The following is a 22165-nucleotide window of genomic DNA, read 5'->3' on the forward strand; positions in this document are numbered from 1 at the left end:
AGCAAAACGCGACGCCCGCGCTACTCACACGCCCGAGGATCGCGCACGCCTAATGTGGGGGAGGCCTAAGCCGGGACTCCACCGAAATGTTTGCATTAGTTCACGAATAGGCAAAATGTACGTATCTGTGAGAGTGCACTTCATGTGTTCGTACTTGAAACCTGCAGTTTTGCCAAGATTTTCAAAATGTACGCTCTCAATTTGTCATTTCTTGGTGGAGCCAGCAAATCAAAAGAAACAGAAGTGTTGTATACTGTGCGTCACTACCGCACACTGGGAAAATTTCGCTCTTGCGGAGGAAGTTTATATACCATATTTTGTGTCACACGTAAACAGGACGACAGTAAGTAAAAAAAGTCCACCGAAAAACTTTCAAAGATCTGATGAACGAACAAATCAGACCTGACTTGGTCAACTGGGGCCAATCAGAGCTCTATGAAGCGATCATATGCTTTGGCTCCTACTGTTATTGTGGTTTCTGAAAATTTATTCACCTCATTCAACGATGAATATAATTCTGATGGTACTATTAAGAACACTTGCTTAGCGCAGAAGCTGACGTTGGCAGGTCGACTCTTTTGACTTCTCGAATAGGATACCATTGGTTTTTGTGCAATGCATGCTGGATTAGGATAGGATACAGGTGGATAGGATTTGCAACAGAAAACAATTCTGTCTTTGTGATTGAATGACATCAAACGTAGTTTTATATAAAAGGTGTTTTTTTAGACTTGGCTCGGGTCTTACTGAGACTGTTCGTAATCGTGACCAGTGTATTTGCGATCAGAAGTTGAAAGTAAGCATGTCTCTGATATGCGACGCGCAATTTGTACGTTTTCAGACGCATAAAGCATTTTACGTGTGTATGGTATTAAATCGAGAAAGCTCCCATTTCTTATCTGCACTTTGTATCTGGGCTTGTTCTTAAAGCTACAGAATCCTACATTACCTACCTACCTCACGCTTAGCAGCACTTGCGAGAGACAGATCCTCCTTTCTTCTAGGATTAAGTTTACATACTTTGCATCAGAAAAAATAATGAAGGTCTACTTAATACTATTCACTCAAAGTAATTTGTTTTAGGTGATCTTCACACTGCCCCGCATCACGCTGCATCTTGCGTGACGACGCACCTACGCGCGTTCCTGCGGGAGTGCAGATCTGCATCATCGTGCGGGTTTTTCACGCACTCACGCGCGTAGGTGCGTTTTGTTAATTCACGCAAGGCGGCTCTCATCGAGTTCCATTTTCAAATATACACGTCACGCCCATTCAAAATCACGCGCGTCACTGCGGGATCAGTGTGCCATACCTTGCGTTTCGCCCCGCACCTACGCGCGGGGGTGCGTGTTTCTCCGCATGTATGTGCGTGATCCGCATGAACGCGCGTGGATGCATTTTCAGTGTGTTGGACTATGCGTGTTTTCCATACAAACGGAGATATTTCCATACAACGGAAAAAAACGCATCCACGCACTACGCTGCATCATGCGGGGCAGTGTGATAATCGCCTTAAGGCCACCACATTAAGGCACCTACGCGCGTTCCTGCGGGAGTGCTGATCTGCATCATCGTGCGGGTTTTTCGCGCACTCACGCACGTAGGTGCGTTTAGTAGATTCACGCACGGCGGCTTCCATTTTCAAATATACACGTCACGCCCATTCAAAATCACGCGCGTCAATGCGGGATTCAGTGTGCCATACCTTGCGTCTCGCCCCGCACCTACGCGCGGGGGTGCGTGTTTCTCCGCATGTATGTGCGTGATCCGCATGAACGCGCGTGGATGCATTTTCAGTGTGTTGGACTATGCGTGTTTTCCATACAAACGGGGATATTTCCATACAACGGAAAAAAACGCATCCACGCACTACGCTGCATCATGCGGGGCAGTGTGATAATCGCCTTAGTGGAAGAGAAGCTAAACTATGTTTATGAAAAAATCCTGATATAAACTCCATCTGTAACTTTAAATGATAATTAATTGTTATACTAAAGTCATCATTTTTGACATAATATTCAAAAAATAATTTAGATGGCACCGTTTTAAATTTGGCTTAGAACTATTGTTTTCCTTTCATCAAGGTAATAATTATAATTGGATTTTGATGTGGCACGGCAAACTGACAAACACTATTGAAATGTCTATCGAAAAATTACACTACGTGTTAAAATATGGTGAATTACGGAAAATACACAACTCCATCTGTTGAAATAATAATCCTCTATAAAGAATGTATGGTAATTTATTGTCATTTACCACCTCGCTCCTTTGACAAATTTTATGTATTTTAATTAACACAGATTACCACAGATGGAGCTACTTTAACCTTGGCTAAACACAATTTTCATTTTTTTTTCTTCCGAAGTTACTTATGAAGGTGTGATTTTCTGTGTAAAGGTTAATAATAGGCCGATCAACTAATATAAGTACAACATTCAAATGTACAGTTTTGACAAACAGATTGCGTGTCGTAATATTTTACATCTTGAATTCACAAAATTAATCATATCTTTTGATAGAGTGAATCGATTTCGATGAAACAAAAACTAAATAATACCCCAAGTTACGTAGATTTTCTGTATATAAGCATTGTCTGCATTGAATTCGTAAATTTTACGTGAATCCCGAACGAACAAACAGATAAACAGATAAACAGACAAACAGACAAACAGACAAACAGACAAAAATGACAAAAATGATGGAAATGGGTTCTGTTAGTTATCCTTTAACATGCTGGCTATTTTTTTTGCCAATTTCTTCAATGTACAAAAATTACTTTTCTACAGATTTATTATATGTATAGATATAAAAAAATCTTCCGTACACCACACTTATTTACTTACACAGTTAATGAATCTTCGCCATTAAATCATTTAAAACTTAAAATATTTGGTTCTTGCTAAATAATGTATTAAGCAAAAACAGTCTTTGGAGCCTTCGAACGATACTTTAGTAAGTAGAAAATTACACAAATCATTTTGAAAACATTTCCAACGAATGATGGGAACTTAATTTTAATTTGAGTAATATTTATATCCATTTTAAACAATCGAATAAACAGTTTCTGAACAGCAAAATCATAAAATAACAAGGCCATATTTCACCGCAATTATTTTTTTTTACCGACTAATTCTTGAAAATTGATCCTTTTATACGGAAAAGTACATTCACATTTCTGGCTTCAAAAGCTGCCTTAAAAACCATTCTTAAAATAGCTTGAATTTATACTATATCCTAATACACTTTATTTACACCAATATATACAATCGTACAATCATAAAACAGGCGTTTGCTTGACAAAGAAATAACTTGACCAATATGGTCACTGAAAGCTAAACCAATTTGTACGTTACGAGTCATATAAAAAGACACCCAATAGTGTTTAAATTCCTCCCAAATATATCCCAGAAAGTTCTGGAAGTTCCTAAGAGAATCCTAGAAGTTCAGGCATCATGATTTAGAAAATATTTACAACACTAGGACATCGAAGCAATCAAGTCCAATTTTCTTCAAAATATATCTCTGAACATTCTAGAAGTTTACACATTTGGACTTTACAAGTCAAAAAACGCATTACGACATTAATACACCAATCCGATGCAGCCCATAATTGTTGGACATCACAAGCCAAAATACGATTTACGACAGCGCAATAAGGTCCAATTTCCCTCGAAACACATCTTCGAATATTCTAGAAGCTTAACTGTTGGTGGGTAGGAACCATCCGTGTAAGCACTTGGGAGCTGGTGAGGGAGTGTCGAAGGTGGTCCTCGCTAGTTCCTTCATGGTCTTAGCGTCGAGGACCAAAAGAGCTACGGACTGGGTCTTCTCTCCTCCCCAGACTAGTGCGCTTAGGAGGACGCCGTCGTCTTCGTCCTAAAAATTAAAATAAACGTTACGTTACTAAACGATGGGTATATGTAACTAACAGTGTAAGTATAGCAAAGAAACTTTCGATGAAAACTTTTATTGGGTTACGCAAGTTTTTTAATCTCTCTCAGATTAAACTTATTAGGTTCTCGTCTTTCTGCCCTGTTCCCAATATTATTTGGCGGAGTCAGGGTGCTGAATGTGTTTTCTACTTCCATTCTCAACATTAAGGTTTAAACATTTCTGGAAGAGGCTTTGTATGCTACAATTTATATACTTAACAAATATTTTTATCAGACTTTCCAAAACGGAGATTAACTTCAAATGTTATTGGTACTTTCAAGTCTTCTACTTATTTAACTTACAAAATACAAATACATAATGTCTGATATCAGATATGCAACAGTTTGCCTCACCTTAGCATTAGGCGCGGGCACAAATATCGGTTCACTCGGGTAACCGTTGGGTGTGCACCACGTCTTAGTCTCTCCAGTCTTCGTGTCCACTTTTATTAACTGAAAATTTTGATATTATTAAGCATTTCCCTGATTAATGTTTTATCTCACGGAAGCTGGTGATTCATACTTAGCTATGTAAATGTACTATCAACGAATTACATGTACGTCCGACCCGCTTCGTAGAGACAATTAAATACAATAAAGACGAAATTCGGCACGAATTGTCAAGGACATATTTGTTGTTTTGACAAAGTTGCAAACAATTTTTTGGACAAAATGGGTTATATTGACATTGGTTGGCACATACGGCAACTTGACCACTAGGTATTGATGTCTTGAGTCTGCTCATACATTACAATGTGCATGTATATTCACGAGTGTAGCTCACCCGCTTTCGAGAGCAGTATTTATTTTAAACTTACCATTCCAGGGTTTTCAGCATCAACATCTGAACTGATTGCGTAGAAGTATCTGTAAGGTTTTGCTAAAACAAAACAAAAGTTCAATATTCAAATCTGTTTTAACGGAACCGACACGGTACCTATTCACCTAAATGTTTAAGCAGTTCTTGCAAAAAAAGTTTACTTTTCAACCGACTTCCCAAAAAGGAGGAGGTTCTCAATTCGTCGGGACCCTTTTTATGTATGTTCATAACATCTCAAATGGTCTTAAAATGCTCCCACAGTTTGGAAACTTGCAGTCGCCCGATAGTTTGATCGGTGTATACATGAGTAGCAAAAAATTTAGATACATTCACTTATAATACCACAAGAGCTTCAAAATTATCGGGTATTTTCCGATAGGTTCGTTGCAAACAAATGAAGGAGTCAAGTTTTTCAGGTTAAAAAATCACGAGCGCGAAGCGCGAGTGATTTTTCCTGGAAAACTTGACGACTTTATTTGTTTGCAGGGAACCTTGAGGGAAATGCCAGATAATTATGAAGCTCGTGTGTATTCGGAGATATTTTTCCGTCCCAAATGTCGGCCACAACCTGTCAGTTTGACGTAGCAACGACCAGAGAAAATATTCAAAAAATTTTCAGTATAATACCATGTAGGTTGTACCACGTGACGTCGAATGGTGCAATTCTATTGGTCGATATTTGGGTCGGAAAAATAATCACGATAATCATAGGTTATATCTGCAGTGTGGAGGGAGTTCTTAATTTTATTGCTTCTAATAAACAAACTTACCATTATGAAGATCGTAGTGTATCCTAGGAGTCTCGCAGCCGATGTCAGCTATAAGTTTCTGCGGCACATGTGTGAGGTTGGGCGCGTCGAGCGACACCTCGAGGCGCTGCGGCCGCGCGCGGAACCATTCCGCGTAGTCCGCATTACTTTGCATGGTCTGGAAATTAGAGGAAATCGTTGAAAATTTATAAAAATAATGCTTAATAAATAAAACTCGTCTACGGTGTAATGACGTAAGCACGGTGTTTTTCAAATACGGTAGTAGGGCGATCTTTTCAGCGTAAACGAGTTAAGTATACATACATAGAGACTGAATAAGAGAATTTTCAATAACAAAGAGGAGATGTCAAAATATGCGAATGTTGGATTATCGTAACGATAGGTAATGCGAATGATCTGCACACTATTGCGATTTTAAATCAACAGTTATGAATATTGACTGAAAATTCTGAACAACTCCAACAACTTATACCCTAATTGTTATTTAACCACCTCTCCAATCACCATGTTTTCTGGCTAATACCTACGTCCACCAGTAGCTAAAAACTATGTTTTCCTATACCCATAAAAGTCCATAAATTATTTAAAACTTACTAAAATTCCAAAACCAACTCACCTCAATAGCCTGCACATACATAGCGTCAATAACTTGAGCGTCTTTATACGCGCAGAGGTCGACAACGAGTCGTCCGTCCGTCTCGAACGCGTTGATGATGTGTAAGTAGAACAGCGTGTCGGTGCGGAACCGCTTCACTTCCAAGCCTGTTGTCCGACTTAGTAGGACTATGTGTGTCTGGAAGGACAAATAATATTAATATCAGTAGATATTCTGAGATAGATATTCGTCAGAGGCCGTTAGACGTCCGTACCGACCGTTGCGGATTTGAGAAAGATTAGGGAAAACTCTGATATCGGGCTTCCTAGGAGTTAAAACCCTGCAACTCCCTCGATAAGAAGAAGAATAAGACATAGATATTTTTGATTGTACTAATTATTATATTAGTGACGTGAGTTTCTAGGCAAATGACGTAGTAGTTTCATGGCTGTATGAATAGGTACATAGAATAGCTCGTGACTTAGTTACAGCTGCAAGGGTCGATTGATCATAAAGTCAAGCAACGTTCACGACCACAGTCTGTGGATAGGTGACTATCTTATCTTGATGAGTCCTGGCTGTTACTAGACATCTTTGGCAGTCGTTACGGGAAGTGCGTTTTAATTTGCCCCGGTAACAAGTTTGAAGAACTCAGATAAAACATTGCTTACACAGTTGCATCCAGTAAGACCGGCACCCAACCCCAACATAGTTTGGAAAAGGCTAGTTAGATAATGATGATTTAAATAAACACGCACCTCATAGTCAGGGTTCCACTTGAGTGAGGAGCAGACCTTCTCGTTGTTAATGAGTCCTTTCATCAGAGCTGCTACCGATACCGACAGCGCTTGTTCTACTATCACGAAGTAATTCTCTGTTATACCTGCAATATGCAATAATAAAATATTATGTTTGTTTTGTCGTGGTAATACTGGGATAATTCTTTTAAAGTTTAAAAAAAAGCCCTTATATTTTACTCCTCACATTTGAAAGTGATTAATTCGTTTTAGAAGTTTTTGTAATGTTATAAATCCTCACATGCATTCACAGCATTTTTTTTTTCTCATTAGTAATGTTTCGAGGGGAACGACGTTAATTGTGAAAAGGATTTCCTGAAGGTTGACCTGAAGTCAACCAGATAAACCAATAATTAGACATGCAGTTAAAAAGAACTCACCAAATGTGTGCATGTAGGAAGGGTTGAGTGTCCACCTGGGCTTGACTGAAGCCACGATACGAGCACTTTTAAACATGTCTCCTGAAAAGCGTTATTATTAGAAATTAATTATAGTTTTGAATATTATAGTGACTGAATTTATTAGTTAAATAATAATGAATGGTACTTAAAACTATTTTTTTTTTCATCGGGATTTTCATTCATCAAAAGTATCGAAAGGTTGATAAAGTAATTATAATTACGAACCTTTTTCCGTGAAAGGGAATCTGACAACGACGTGTTTTATTCTTCCCTTGACTACAGACATTCCAACGTTGTAGACATCCCCTGAAAATATAAAATAATTTATAATTTACAGGTCATCGAAGAAATATTATTTTGTGTAAATACTACCGTTTCCATATTGAAAACATGGCGCTCACACCTAGGTATAAGAAGGGTGCCCCATGCCTGATCCCTATTTGGTATCATGTACGTTTTGTATAACAACTCTTTCATACTGATAGATTTTCCGCGCATAGCAAAACCGAGCATTTCTTTTGAAATAGACTTGTCTGGCAAAAAAGACCTAGCAATAAAGACTTGTGTAGCAGTTCTAAATGGCACATATGTATGTACCAGAACATGAATATAAATATCAATTCTTAACGTACAAACCCAGGGAATGGAAAAAGGTGTGTTCACTCACCATTAGGCATAACATGTGGATGAGAAGTATGGTTGACGAGCGCGACACAATCCGTCATGTTCCTCCTCTCTAAGGTATCCAGGGTCACCGTGTCCACCCTGTATAAAACACATCAGTTTTCAAACATACAGACAGACATGCGTTGCTAGAGAGGAGAAAGAAATGGTGAAAAACGTTGGCAGACTGTCTTTTGTTTATTGTTACAAAGTGACGTTCGAAATATGCTGTTTGGCAACCGATTAGTGAAAAAATGTTATGAAATTCATTAAAGGTTATCAAAGGTTAATTATTTAATTATAATAATATTTTAATATGCATATCTTTATGCAAGATTTTGAGGATTTATTTTATCTAAAGGCAATTGAAGTGATAAAATTTAAATAGATCGAGTCACGTTCCTTAGAATAAGTTGGAATAGATAGGTTTCGTAATGTGATGATCTGCATTTCATAATCTTAATCTGCCTAGAAACCCAAAATATGATTACAATCGAACCCACTGTGGTATAAAAAGATTATTTTTTAAATGTTCAAAGATCGCTATTATAATATATATTTTTATTATTTTGTCATCGCGATACACGGCTCTCCGTTTTAAGACCAGAAATATTTTGAGTCATCAATTTTAAAATATCAGTTTCAAGTTTGTGTTTCGTATTTATTTTAGTTTGAGATGTGAATAACCGAACCCTTTTAATACGCATGTTTGCATTTCGCACAAAATAAAACGACAAGGTCCCAGTGTGCCTTTTCCTCAATTTGATACTTTTATTGGAACGGAACAGAGGGCTAACTTAATTTTTGTATAGTTTTTTTATACATTGATTTATACAAGGTGTTAATTTGCATTTGTGCCATAGTTCAGGAGGAGGACATACAATACGTAAATAATCGATTGGAATTACAGTAGATGGGAAATAACTAATATGCACTGCTTTTTTTGTCATTGTAATGTCGTGGTATTTCCGAAGTAATCCAATTTTATGAATGAAATTTATGAGTGATCGTTGCGTATGCTTTGTGTTTGCGTTTGTGTGAGGGAGCAGCATGGTTTTAACGCCAGTAACATACGCGCCAAGTTTAAATAAGGCCAGATGACATTTACGGAAATCCGAAAAAAAATTAAAGAAAAAAAAATTACGTACCAATTTTTTTATTGATTTGGGTCGAGAATCAATAGCATAATTACCTCCTTGAATGTGGCACGGATGCAAATCAACAGCTTGTATGTCAGGCATCAGATATGAGGCTGAATCATTCGCGCTAATAAAAAAACAATAACCCCATTAGGGTCCTCAATTTTAATACATTCTTGTTACCTGTGAATGATGGGTCCTTCTGTAAACGCGTATATTTCATCTCCGAACGGGTACAAGGATATCATAGCGTTGTCAGACATGTGCTCTCCGGGGTTGAAGAAAGCTGCTACCCTGGAATCACAATTATTGTCTTGTTAATTAATATATAAGAAAAAATTCAAAGGTTGTTCTGTAAGATAAGGCTCGTTCGATTCTACTTTTTGTGCACACGGAGTTACCTATACTTAACAACGATTTAGTTAGCTTTTTCTATCATGTGAATCATACTTAAGCTATCATAAAATCATTTATTCTTCTGAAATGCCTTTCTGGCTACAACGCAGCATAACCCTAATCTCACTATTTTACTGCAAAAAGTTTCAATTTACATGGGACACAATTTTGGTCAGTTTAAAATAAAACGATTCGATAACGACCTTTGATTTATCGATGATCCCTTCTAATTAAAGAAAATCTTTTAGCATATCTTTACGCAGAAATCTAAAGCCAAAAATAACATTTTATCTATAAACCCTAAAATCACCGACAGCATAAAACGTTCGTTTTGATTAAAACTGTTTTTTGAGTTTTTTTCCGCGAACATTCAATAGTAAACAGTAGTTTTAAGAACGTTGATGTTACTCGTAATATTTTCGGTGACCTTAGGGCCTTTGTTTTGTGGAAATGATCTAGCCACTCTCACTTTGGGTACCGCGTGAGACTATTATTGACTACTACCATGTGTCTTCTTGAGCCCTTTGTGCACTTGGGCCGAAATAACTTTGTGAATAAGGGCCTTTAGGCTGTGTTCAAACCAAACTGACTGTCCCGAATGTAAGCAAACTATACGCAGTTTATTGTATTTCCATACTTATTAAATTTAAACCGACGATACGTTATGCGTAATATGCACAGACGCTGACATTTCACATGGTTTGAACGCAGCCTTAAAATTAATATTATTTTTGGCTTCAGATTTCTCCTTACAATAAAAGATTTAGGGATCCTAGAGCCATACCTGTCGAATATCGTATGACAAGGGTCAGGCGCAGCCTTGGTCCCGAACTCAGACACGATGATGCGATTGGCTGCGCGGTTCTTCCTCAGCGTGTTGGTGCGCAGAAACCGGCACTGGTACGTTACATGACCCTCGTCTATGGCAAACCTTTGGGAGATAGAATTTGATGCATGTTAGTGATATTCATGAAGGTCAATAAGAGAGGAACTATCGATGGTTTGTGGGGATTCGAATGATATTCGATTTTTTTTGCGCAATGAATATTACAGTCACAATAAAAAAGTAAATAACTATTCTGTAAAAGCACCTATCTGTCTTGTTGACTGCTAGACGTGACGTGTGATAAGAGAATGCTTTCTATTGTTGTATTTTTTTTTAATTTACTGTATCCAATAATAACTCTCAATGTTGATAATAATTACTCTTTTATTATAACATCTTCATCTCTTGCATTAAAACATATTTAATAATAAATAGCTCTTGATATGTTTATCGGGCAGTGGCTTCTTTATTTACATTTGAAAAGTACTCTCGAGAGTCAGAGGATTATCCTCGAGTGACTGTTACGATAGTAATGACGTCATTAGCTATTCAGATTATAAAGGTACATATATTATATATAGTATATAGGTATATATTTTGTATTCCCTACTTTAAATAGGTAAGTATAAACAGTTGGAGCGCTTTCACACTACCAAAGGATCATGCCCATATTAGTATGGAGTCAAAAGTCAGCAACGCCATGCAATGCCCAAATTCCAGTTCTATGTCATACGATAGCTTTACAGCCATATTTGTAAGATATCTAGATTTAATATTATATAAAGCACCGATTCAAAAGATATTGGACATTAAACATGATAAATTCCCACTGGTTTTTTATACATTTTATCGTTTATAGACAGCATTGCTATTAGTTTTTCACTAGGAACTTCATGATCATCATGAATTCATGACTTAATTGTATGTTATTAGATAAACATGTCAGTTATTTGAATATATTGTAAACAGTAAATGAATATATACATGGGCCAAAGGACGAGATTACAGACCGTAATAAATAAAGCATGATTGAAACGATGTCATGTACCTACTGCAATATCAACAAGAATGTCTTATTTTTTTTTATTTTTTAACCGGTGCTTTTTAAGACTTCAAATTATCATCATAATTCTAGTTTATGTTTAATAGGGCTATCTTGTAATATACTTTCTCTGGGCGTTACTGGGGCACAGATGGGCATGGTCCTTTTACGATCATAGTTTGACACGCGGCAGATTTTTAGCTTCCCAGAAAGACCGACCTAAACCTAGGTAGCTACACTACACTAGTGTGAAAGTACTGTTAAAGTTGCGTTGATGTTTAAAGCTGGCTAGCTCAGACCTATCACAAGTGGTCTAAATGATTAAATGAAATTGCTGAACGTGACTAATTAAGATAACAAAACCTAAATGGTCTTTAGAAAGGTTTTCACACGGATGCGAACGAGTGTGATTACAATGCATTATCCGATTAGCAATCATTATGGATTTGCCGATCTAAACAAAGTTTCGCAGATACGTAGGCAGTAGGTACGTTAAGTAATGACGTAGGTATTGATTGGATAATGGCTTAGTAGATAATCCTTATCTAACCTGTGCAGTAGTGCGGAACTATCAAAGAGATGATCGAATCGCATGTCCCCGACTTTCAGAGAGCCCGGTCCGTTGCGTAGCAACGTGCCGCGAAGCCATGGCGGCAGTTCACCTAGAAAACAATATGTGTTAGAGGGAAAACAAAAGACACTTGCATGGAATATAAAAGTGGAAAAATAAATTATTTTCCGCTACTGGAAAAAACTAAAATATTTTACCTAACAAGGACATATTCCCTCATAAACAGTGCTTATCTTAATTACTCTGTAAAAGTTTGAGGATATTTTTATATTTTATAGTAGGTAATTCGGTAAGAGTATTTTGAAAAACGAAATCGTAAATATATCATTTAGTTTCCCAAAAAGCTAAATTGTTACCATATAGAGCTCTTTAAATTAAATTCCACCTTCATATGGCAGCTAATTTAATATACTTAGTGGATACTACACTATTCCCTTGACTGTACTTACACAATACCAATCTAGTGCATTATAGGCAGGTACGCATCGTGTATAAAATCAGGTTGCATACAAGTATTGTGGCTATGACCGCAGTGCATTGTTGTGGGTTTACTAAGCTATATTTATACCATATATACCTACATATATATAAGCATATATGCTACTATAGCGAGCTCAAGGCTCATTACGATTCTGGCAGAGATATCGCGTAAGAATTAGTTCAAATACTATTATTGCGATAAAATTATTACTAACTACACGCGTTCTTAAGAAACTGATCTAGATATCTGGATAAAAATCTTTCTAGGTTCCTTTCTCTCTCCTAACTTTGTTGCATGAAAATTGCTTCAGTCGTTTTTCCGTAAAAGTGTAACATACATACCTACTTAGAGAGCATGGCTTTACAACATATGAGTAGGTAAGCAATTACTTATATGAATATTCCTTTCAAATAAAACTATCCAGATTGCATAATTATTATGTCAAATAACGATATTATTAAAACAGTCATGGAAAACTATTAATAGATACGTATTCTTAGCTTCATTTAATTAAGCGGCAAATAGACACTCACTGCAAATACCGGTGCTGATTGAAAATAGTGTTTACTTGTTCTAAAATTAGCTTAAAAACTAAATAAGCGATATTTTATGCACACAAACACTTAATACAAGTTATTGTTGGAATAAGACTCCCTCCTTTTAAATTAATTAGTTGAATGGGTTTACTGCACTTTCACACTAACAGATTTTCCAGTGGAAATATAAACTAACGTTAGAAAGATAAACAGCGGAAAAAAAACTGTTTCGCAATTCAACAGGACTTGAAACTGCGAGACAGATTTTCCGCTCGTAAATTTTCGCGCGACATAATCCACTAGAGTGAAAGTGTTCTTATTACAGAATGCTTTTAGCTCTTATGAACCACTTAACCATAAAAAGGAACATTTTATTGACCTTAATTTTGGCTTTGTGCCCGATCTTTTCGAGGATGAATGCATTTTGCACAAAGCATCTTAGGTTATTGTTACTTTCACCAATTTTTCCACTGGCTTACTTTCTTGACTAAATATATGATAGCTACAAACTAATTTGTTTACAATTACTCACTCATTTAACGAAGTCGGGAGAATATAAAAAATGAGTAGATATTCGTACATACCTGTAGTGGTCCCCTCCAAGGGCTCAGAAACCTCCTCCTCGCAGGACCTCAACCAAACGCTGGCATCACAGTTGGGATACAACTTCTCTGTCACGGCAGCCATATTGCTAGAACTACACAGTTCAGTTACAATAACCGTTAATGTACACACCCGAAATATTATACTTCATTTGTTTTGCTTTTAATTCCACCGGTTGAGAGTTTGGTTAAAGAATGTTCGCGTGTTTATGGTTTATGAATGGTATTTTATGTTTGAGCCACTGTTTTTTTTTTTTGTAAATATAACCTACTTACGTGTTTTTGTACGTTTTTATTTAAGTTATGTAAACTGTTGGAAAATTAAAGCGAGCTTAGTGAGCACTCAGATCTTTTTCCAGATTAGAAAAGATGCTCAATTATTTCAAACAGCTAAATTATTTTTACTTCGGATTACATTTTTGAAAAGCTCAAAATGTAAAACGAATATTCCTGCATGAAATATTTGGTAAAATTACGTGCCAAAACAACGTAACGTGCAATTACTATTCATGTATTAATTTTATAACATTGCTTGTCACAAGAAAATTCAGGCTGAAATGTGGAAATGTGCTGTGCATGAAAAATTATTTGCAATCAATCGTGCATCAGTGAAAATGTTTTACTTACTTACAGTAATGCAAGTCAACCGGTTTCATTGACATAAAGGTTTGCACCTATTCGTTTAACACTATGTTTGCGTGATGAAAACTCAATTAGTAAACAGAGAAAGAAAAATCTTTCTCAGAGAGAAAAACCAGCATTTGGCCAGCGACCAACGACAGTTCAATAAATTCGCACCACAACAATCATGACCTTGAACGAACGACTCCCGAATCTGATTTCGTACTTACTTATATTATTCAGCCACTCAAAGATTGAAAAATACAGCACTAGGCTAAGACTGTTTGAGGATATATTTTTGTATATAGGCTCAGTATTTTTGCAAAGTGTTGTAAGACGCGAGTGGTGTCGACAGAGGCAGCGTGCAGACTAGGGGTTGGTATCAAACAGACTCCCCGTCACGTGGGTGACCTTCAGTGTCGGCTGCGCGGTACGACGCCCACGACTCTCGACAGAACAGTGCATTACACACAACTACACCACCATTTATATTATATTTACCTGCCGAAATTAAGATTATCGCACACTCGCGAATTCCCGCGGTGACACCCGCGATAATTATTCATTTGCTTATAAATAAATATGCAAAAAAATATAATCATTCCCAATTATAGCTCAAAATTAGACTCGGAAGTAAACGGCTTTTGACATTTTTAATTAAAAATCTATTTTCGTAATGTCATATCAAAAGTTTACTCATTATAATTAGGCGTTTCGCATTTGATAATATTGTTGCATAAGAAAATATTGCAGCTGGATTGATTTAGTGCGGAAATTGTTTTATGTAAATATACCTACCTAGCAGGATAGCTGTCCTTTTAAATACATATTTGTATTTACAAATAGAAGCTGATTAATATTGCCATTTGACACATTCAAGTACTTTTTATTTATAATATCAAAATAGAAGCTTTGAAAATCAACATTGTATCTGCTTCATACATTTGCAGTCGTTGTGGTCTGGCTTCTCAAATATAAGGGATGCGGTTTGAATTCCAGGTAAGGCAAGTACTAATGTAACTTAAGGTCATGTATACTTTCTAAATATATCTTGAGCATCAATGACTACCTATCCAAAATTGAAGGGAAACATTTTGAGGAAGCCTCGACTTTTAAATCTGAAATCGGAGAAACAAGCCCTTAAAAAAGACCGAAGCTATGTCTTACAATTTAATTAACGTAAAAAAGTGGTAATTAAATTTCTCTCCACACCATTTAGAATATTTTTTTTTTTGTATTATGAAAGTAAAATACCTACCCATCAATTTATCTACTAGATATACATAGGTACCTAATTTCATAGTTTCACACGCAGTAGGCACTTACGAGCATATCTAGAGACTTACATTAAGCTGCCGCTGATAATCTACTATTTATTAGATTTAAGTAATAAACTTAATAATTAATTACATACCTACCTATTACAAATAGGAACTCGCGTGCGTTAGGTGATTTTTATTTATTTTTTGTATATTTTAGCGAATACTTATAAATTAGCTTTTTTATGTAATTAAATATTTCTTGGGAAATAAACTAGGTACCAATTTATAATGCCAATTTTCAAAACTTATCGTTCAATGGGTCATTAGGAAATACTTCTACTCAGTACTTACCCAACTTTTTTCAAAAGAATTAAGTATTTCCTGAGTATTTTTTTCATCTAGGAAATCTCATTTTCATGTGCGTTTTCCCAACTACGGTGTTAATATGTCAGCCGGGACCCATCTACAGGAAAACTCTAAATCGATACACTTTTTGTTAAAATTACAATAATTCGTTTCTAAACAGCTGCGAATGCGACCTACACCAATATCATTTTCAGATAAACCGGTTATTCCAAACTGATTAAAAGTCAATACATGCAAAAAATATGTTTTATATTTCATGAAATGCTAATACGGTTCTATAAAAAACATTCATTAATATTATGATGATTAATTTTCCGTAAAATAATTTACTAAACATCCTACTTGATACAATACGTACCTAAGTACTAAGTACTAACATAATTAGGTAGTATATTTTCATTTTCCTATAAATCTTTGCATAGGTATACGTGGATCATACGGCAGAACCCAATTTTTTCCCATCTTTTAACTACCATTTTAGCTATGACTCCTAAAAAGCACTTGTATTCATTACAAACAATAAATAAATCCCGCCAAAATAGACATGTCAACAATCACATATCAAGTTAAAAAAGTAAGTATAAGGAATTATTACTGGCCAGCACTTATTAATAGAACCGGCCTTTTTGGTTGAGTTGACATCTAGTGAATATGATTTCTTTCATTCTTGGTTCAAAATTGTAGGGGCCCGATCTAACCTCCGCTCCAACATTCTTTGTCCGGATACGTATTTTCCAGTATTTTCACACAATAATGAAATATTTCTACTTTCCATGGGTACTGAAAATATGTTGAAAATTGTATTATTACAGAAACTCAGATACAAATTGCATTCAATGCAATCCATATAAAATGCATTAGTACCTACAAATCAGTCCTTCAAATCGACTGCTTCGACCTAGGTCCCAAGAGAATATGTTCATTTTAATACAATAACAATTGAATAGGTACCTAGGCACTCAAAACTCTAGGGGCAAGATAAATTTATCAACACACGTGCAAATCAATAATCGGACTCCAGAACGTTAGCACCTGAAGTAATAGAACTAAGTGATTTTTGCTATCTCATTTTAATAATTCGATTTCGTAATACTAATTCTGATTTATATTTTTTTCTTAAAATAGGTAATCTAGGCAGTTATGTTTCTACATATGTTAGGTAAATACTAGGATAATATTGCGTTTTCAAAATAAACTTCTTTTCATAAACCTTGCAAGTAGTAGCTTTTAAGTTTTACATAATACACATTTTGGGGACGAGGAGGTGATATATTGAGGAGTAGAACGGTAGAATATTAGTTTTTATAAAGTAAATTTTATTCTATAGAATCTCGAAATGTACATTAATAATTCATCATCATCACCTCTATCTTACTTCCGTATTCTTACGTAAGTTATATAAAAGGTATGAAAGTAATATTCAGTTACTGGCAAAAACTTAATTTAAAAATATAATACCAATGTTCTATATTTGTATAGGAAAATTCCTAGTAAGAAAAGCTCTCTTAATCAAAGATTAAAAAATGCCTACTACATAATCAGGTATTACTTAAGAATTATTATCATTGCATAGATAAATATTTGAAATAATTAGATTTATCGTGTAATTATAATTTATCGAGTAATTAGATACACGATTATGATCTTTGCCTGACTACAATTTACAACCTTCCCTGTTTTACGTGGCTTCGCTTCATACAAAATTCAGTGCTTAATTCAAAATTAGCCATTTCTTCAAGCATACGCTACAATAACAATCGTAATAAAAATCACGATATTTTATAGGTAGAGATTTAGACTGTGGAGGTTTTATACTTATAGTTTTTGTTTAATACTGGTCGGATAGCAATTTAAATTCATTCTCCGAGCCTTTTCCCAATCATGTTGGGGTCGGCTTCCAGTCTAACCGGATTCAGCTGAGTACCAGTGTTTTACAAGAAGCGACTGCCTATCTGACCTCCTCAACCCAGTTACCCGGGCAACCCGATACCCCTTGGTTAGACTGGTGTCAGACTTACTGGCTTCTGACTACCCGTAACGACTGCCAAGGATGTTCAATGACAGCCGGGACCTACAGTTTAACGTGCCATCCGAAACACAGTCATCGGTGTCTAAGATATACTTAGAAAGTGCATACAAACTTAGAAAAGTTGCATTGGTACTTGCCTGACCTGGGATCGAACCCGCGCCCTCATACTTGAGAGGTTGGTCCTTTATCCACTAGGCCACCACGACTATATTCTTTAAAAATAATATAGAGGTTAGGTATTGTTTCATTTGTTTGTCAGTTCTGTCATCGAGCCCGTCGAATAACCGACCCAAAGTAAAGACGCTTTTTCATTCAAATAGAAGATAGTTTCCCGGTCCCTATATATTGACGGAGGCGTTGGGTAACCAGTTCATTGACCTCTATTTGGAGTTTCCCCTGAACAGTTGGAAATTATAAACTCACAAGTCGTAGAAATGTTGAGGGTTTTAGTACCTTATCAAACTTGGAGATTTCGTAACTTATAGGAAATTAAATAAAAAGGTGACAAAGGTGGAAACTGACAGTTATCCGTTACCAATAATTAAATATTAAGGGCCTTACTACAAAAACTTTAAACCCTGTTTTACACTTGTCTAATAAAATTTTGGCTGCAAAATGAACCATATGTCAACGTCATAATTTGACATTTTTTTAGACAAGGCATAAACTGACGTCTAAAAGTTTTTGTGGTAAGACGGTCAATGTTACTGAAGATTTTTATTTAAGGTAATCCCCGACGAATCGCTTCAAAGTATAATTAACTACAGAAGACAAGTTCACCTTTCCACATAGTTTAAGTTATTCCTAAGAAAATAATCAACTCATGTTTATAAACATTATTAGCGCAATAACATAACATCTGCTATATTTATGTCATGCACTGTTACCAAGCTGACTTCTGTTTACAAAAACAGAATGAATTTATATGCACTTCACACCAATACATAATAATTTACTGCCCCTTATCGTTTCTCACTGTAAATATAATGTATTTGTCACAAGCAATGACATAATGTGTCTTTAAAAATAGTTCGGTATGATATAATTTATGTACCTAGTTACGAAAATAAGTGGATGACTTCATCCCTTTTATACTGCAAATCGGTGTATCTTACTAAGCACAGATACCTCACATCCTGTCTCTGGACCCAGGGTCTAATTCTGTGTTGCCATTGTGCCAATTTATCTAGGGATTCCTATTCCTAACTAAAAATAAAATTACTGCCCATCGTTTTAAAAAGTAGGAACGCTAAATAAAGGCTACTTTTAGGACCGGATCTTACTGGATCTAATGTTATCTACTACTGCATCCATTTAACCAGACATCTTGCAAAATAATCTTTGCAGACGAAGATCAGTAGACAAGTTACTAGGCAGTCCAATATCGATCACAAACGTTACCCACGCAACAGCAACCCTTTTCGTCTGATATTAATAGGACAAACACATTCATACGGCTTCTATTGTTGAAGACAAGAACTAGGTACTTACAGAGGGATTGGCCTCTTTTGTTCTAGAAAAAACAATTAGGTATCGCATTTATAAGGTTTTGTTACAAAAGGTATCAATGTCCCTTACGGCAATTAGACAAATCCAACTAAATGACGCCCATAACAAATTAAGGCTCCTGGGGTCAGATAAGAAGTCTCTCCGAGTAAAAAACTTGCCGACCCCTTGTCATTCACAATTGAATAATATCTAAGCTTAGCAAAATAACAGCTTTTATTAAACTCCCACAAATATTTTTATACATCTTCGAAAGATTTTTTCCTGCAAAAAGTTTCTTGATCAGATAACCGAGGCTTGTAAATCAGTCCAACCCAACAAACAAACTACTCTTATAAAATTATATGTTTAAGGTCTAATTTCTTATAGTTGCTTTAAAATCGCTTTCATTATGTCAATGTTCCTTATTATGGCACAATATAAGAAGATTTGGCTAATATTACCTTTAGTCTTATAATTTGGTTGGGTTAACCATAACAAGTCCAAATTACATGATTATAATAAGGATTGAAAATGTGTTATTCTCATAAGCGCATTTACAATGCTTTTAAGCCTTATAATATTCAAAACCCTATAAAAGCTTTTAATTTGGCTAACTGTTCTTATAATAGTAATGCATAAGCTAACTATGATACTTTTAAACTCATAGGGGCATTTCATAAGATGTCTACCCAACAAACAATATTCTGTAGTTAATATGGTCTTTACAAGAATGAACGCAATCCATAATCACTTACATAGTCATTAAATACTTATACTTATAGTCATAAACCCGATACCAACAAATCACTCGAGGGTTCCGTCGATGATTTTATGGAAGATGACAATGAAGTACAGGAAATCAGTCAAGAAGAATATAACGGTGGTGGTAGTGAAGAAGACATAAATTATCAACTAAATTTGAGTTGAATAAGATGGATATCGGTGGTGATGTCAAAAACTGGGCAGTAAAAAATAATATTTCACAATGGCTTTGAGTGATCTATTAAAAATATTACGATCTATTTATTAAAATATCTATTTATTTACACTTTTTTTTATTAGCCTATGCTGTCCCACTGCATACACTTACCTAGTAATAATTATTTTTCATTGCTAGGTATTGAAATTTTGTATTACTATTGAGAAATGTGTAATAAAATTATGGATTACAATATTCACATTCATCTTCAATAAAGATCATAAATCAAATACTCTTTACAATTTTGACAAAACAAGAAAGTGAATAGTAGGAAAACTTCTATTTTTTACGACCAATCACAAAGTGTGAAGGTATGTTTGACAACGTCTGATATTTCCAATGAAAACATTTTCTTCGTACGATAAAATGTGTCAAATTCCATGGCCATCTCTTGTTTTGGACAGTGAGATCTTCTCCGTAAATACGACGATTGTGATAATACCCAAAATGTAATATAGCTAATATTAATACAGCTATGGAATGATGAAAGGAACCCTAACGATAGATAAAATGGCGATAGCAGATGGAATAAATGTTGCCATTACAGAGCTTATAATCTTATAGATTTCTAATAGACGTTGTGAGAATGCTATTACCCTTGTAAAAGCGTTATAAAAAACATGCCTTAATAATTATTCACATTTTTACGTCAAAACTACTCAAATTCAAGGGCGCGTTGATATAATTACACTTTTTGTACCACATTTTATCATACGTTTGAATTCCCACACAGTTTTCTCAATAAACAAACACAATATACTCTCGGATTCAGGTACACTAAAAAAAGATGAAATTAATCATGGTTCTTGTTTTCTTTAAAATACTCGTTGACGCTGCCAAACTGTGAAAAATCACTCAACAAAACAATTGTTGCAGAATCTCAAACACTGATTTTGAGGCGAATAGCTTTAAAATAGAATTTGTCTTGCCGCTATAAGTTTTACTCCCTTGTTGCTCGCCATTATAAAACATGTATAAGGTTGGTTGGCTTTTTAAGAGCAAATCCTTTTGCTTTTATTAGTTTGACTCCCTTATCGCTTGCTATAATAAAGTACATATAAGAAAAAGAAGCTGACAATAAAGCAAATATAAGGGGGGTTTGAGGTTATTGTTCTTGTAATTTGTGCCCAAACGCACCCTTATTAGCGTTAATACGGCTCTTACAAGAAATTTATTTTTGGCATTTTTAGCCACTATGAGAGGATTTTTTGTTTGTTGGGAATAATGCTACTACATTGACATAACTTGAAAACAAAAAATCCTAAGTCAGTCTTTCTTCGTCTCAAGAAGAACAATAAAAATCAGAACGTCGAACTCTATAATTGTACGCATACTTATCTATAAACATAAAGTAACAACATCATAACAAATACCCTCATACCCTCTTACTAGTTAACCCTGAAACGCAATCTATATGAAATACAGCGAGATGAAAGCTGGCCGCGAGCAGATCGATCCTGACTGTGACATTGAAAGCCGCTCGCTGTAGCTACCATCCTACAGTGTGGTACATTGCATAAGCGAAGGCGATCTGCAACATTGTAATTTCGAGATACTAATCTGTATTGAGCAAGCGTGGTGATTAACGCTCTATACTTATTCTGCGAGGCCTGTGCCCAGCAGTGGGGCGATAAAAAAGTTGATGATGAATTCCGAGATTCGTCCAAAATTGTTTACGCCCATTTGTTTGCGGATGAATCTCTTCTTTAGAATAAACTACTGAAAACATAATTATTGATATTAAAGAAATACCTATACATGTACCTTTTTTTACTTCTAGAGTTTAAGAGAGAACCAGTAGTGAAACATGAGCTACAATGTCATCACGATTCGAAATATCAGGCCA

At 35.5% G+C, this 22165-nt stretch overlaps 1 protein-coding gene across 1 annotated transcript; it reads right to left on the reverse strand.

Annotated features, from left to right (window-relative positions):
• Nucleotides 1-2809: 2809 nt before the first annotated feature.
• LOC110384440 (carotenoid isomerooxygenase) lies at nt 2810-14669 on the reverse strand. The gene is made up of 14 exons (XM_064037528.1): nt 14426-14669; nt 13557-13669; nt 11935-12046; nt 10301-10447; nt 9304-9414; nt 7986-8083; nt 7544-7624; nt 7298-7378; nt 6879-7003; nt 6142-6318; nt 5526-5682; nt 4754-4815; nt 4290-4388; nt 2810-3879 (listed from the first exon to the last, which is right to left on the reverse strand). Exons 2-14 carry the CDS (start codon nt 13657-13659, stop codon nt 3703-3705), a joined length of 1530 nt encoding a protein of 509 aa, XP_063893598.1. The 5' UTR covers nt 13660-13669; nt 14426-14669; the 3' UTR covers nt 2810-3702.
• Between the last annotated feature and the right edge of the window lie 7496 nt (nt 14670-22165).

Source organism: Helicoverpa armigera, chromosome 13, assembly GCF_030705265.1.
Source record: "Helicoverpa armigera isolate CAAS_96S chromosome 13, ASM3070526v1, whole genome shotgun sequence".
NCBI classification, from domain to species: Eukaryota; Metazoa; Arthropoda; class Insecta; order Lepidoptera; family Noctuidae; genus Helicoverpa; species Helicoverpa armigera.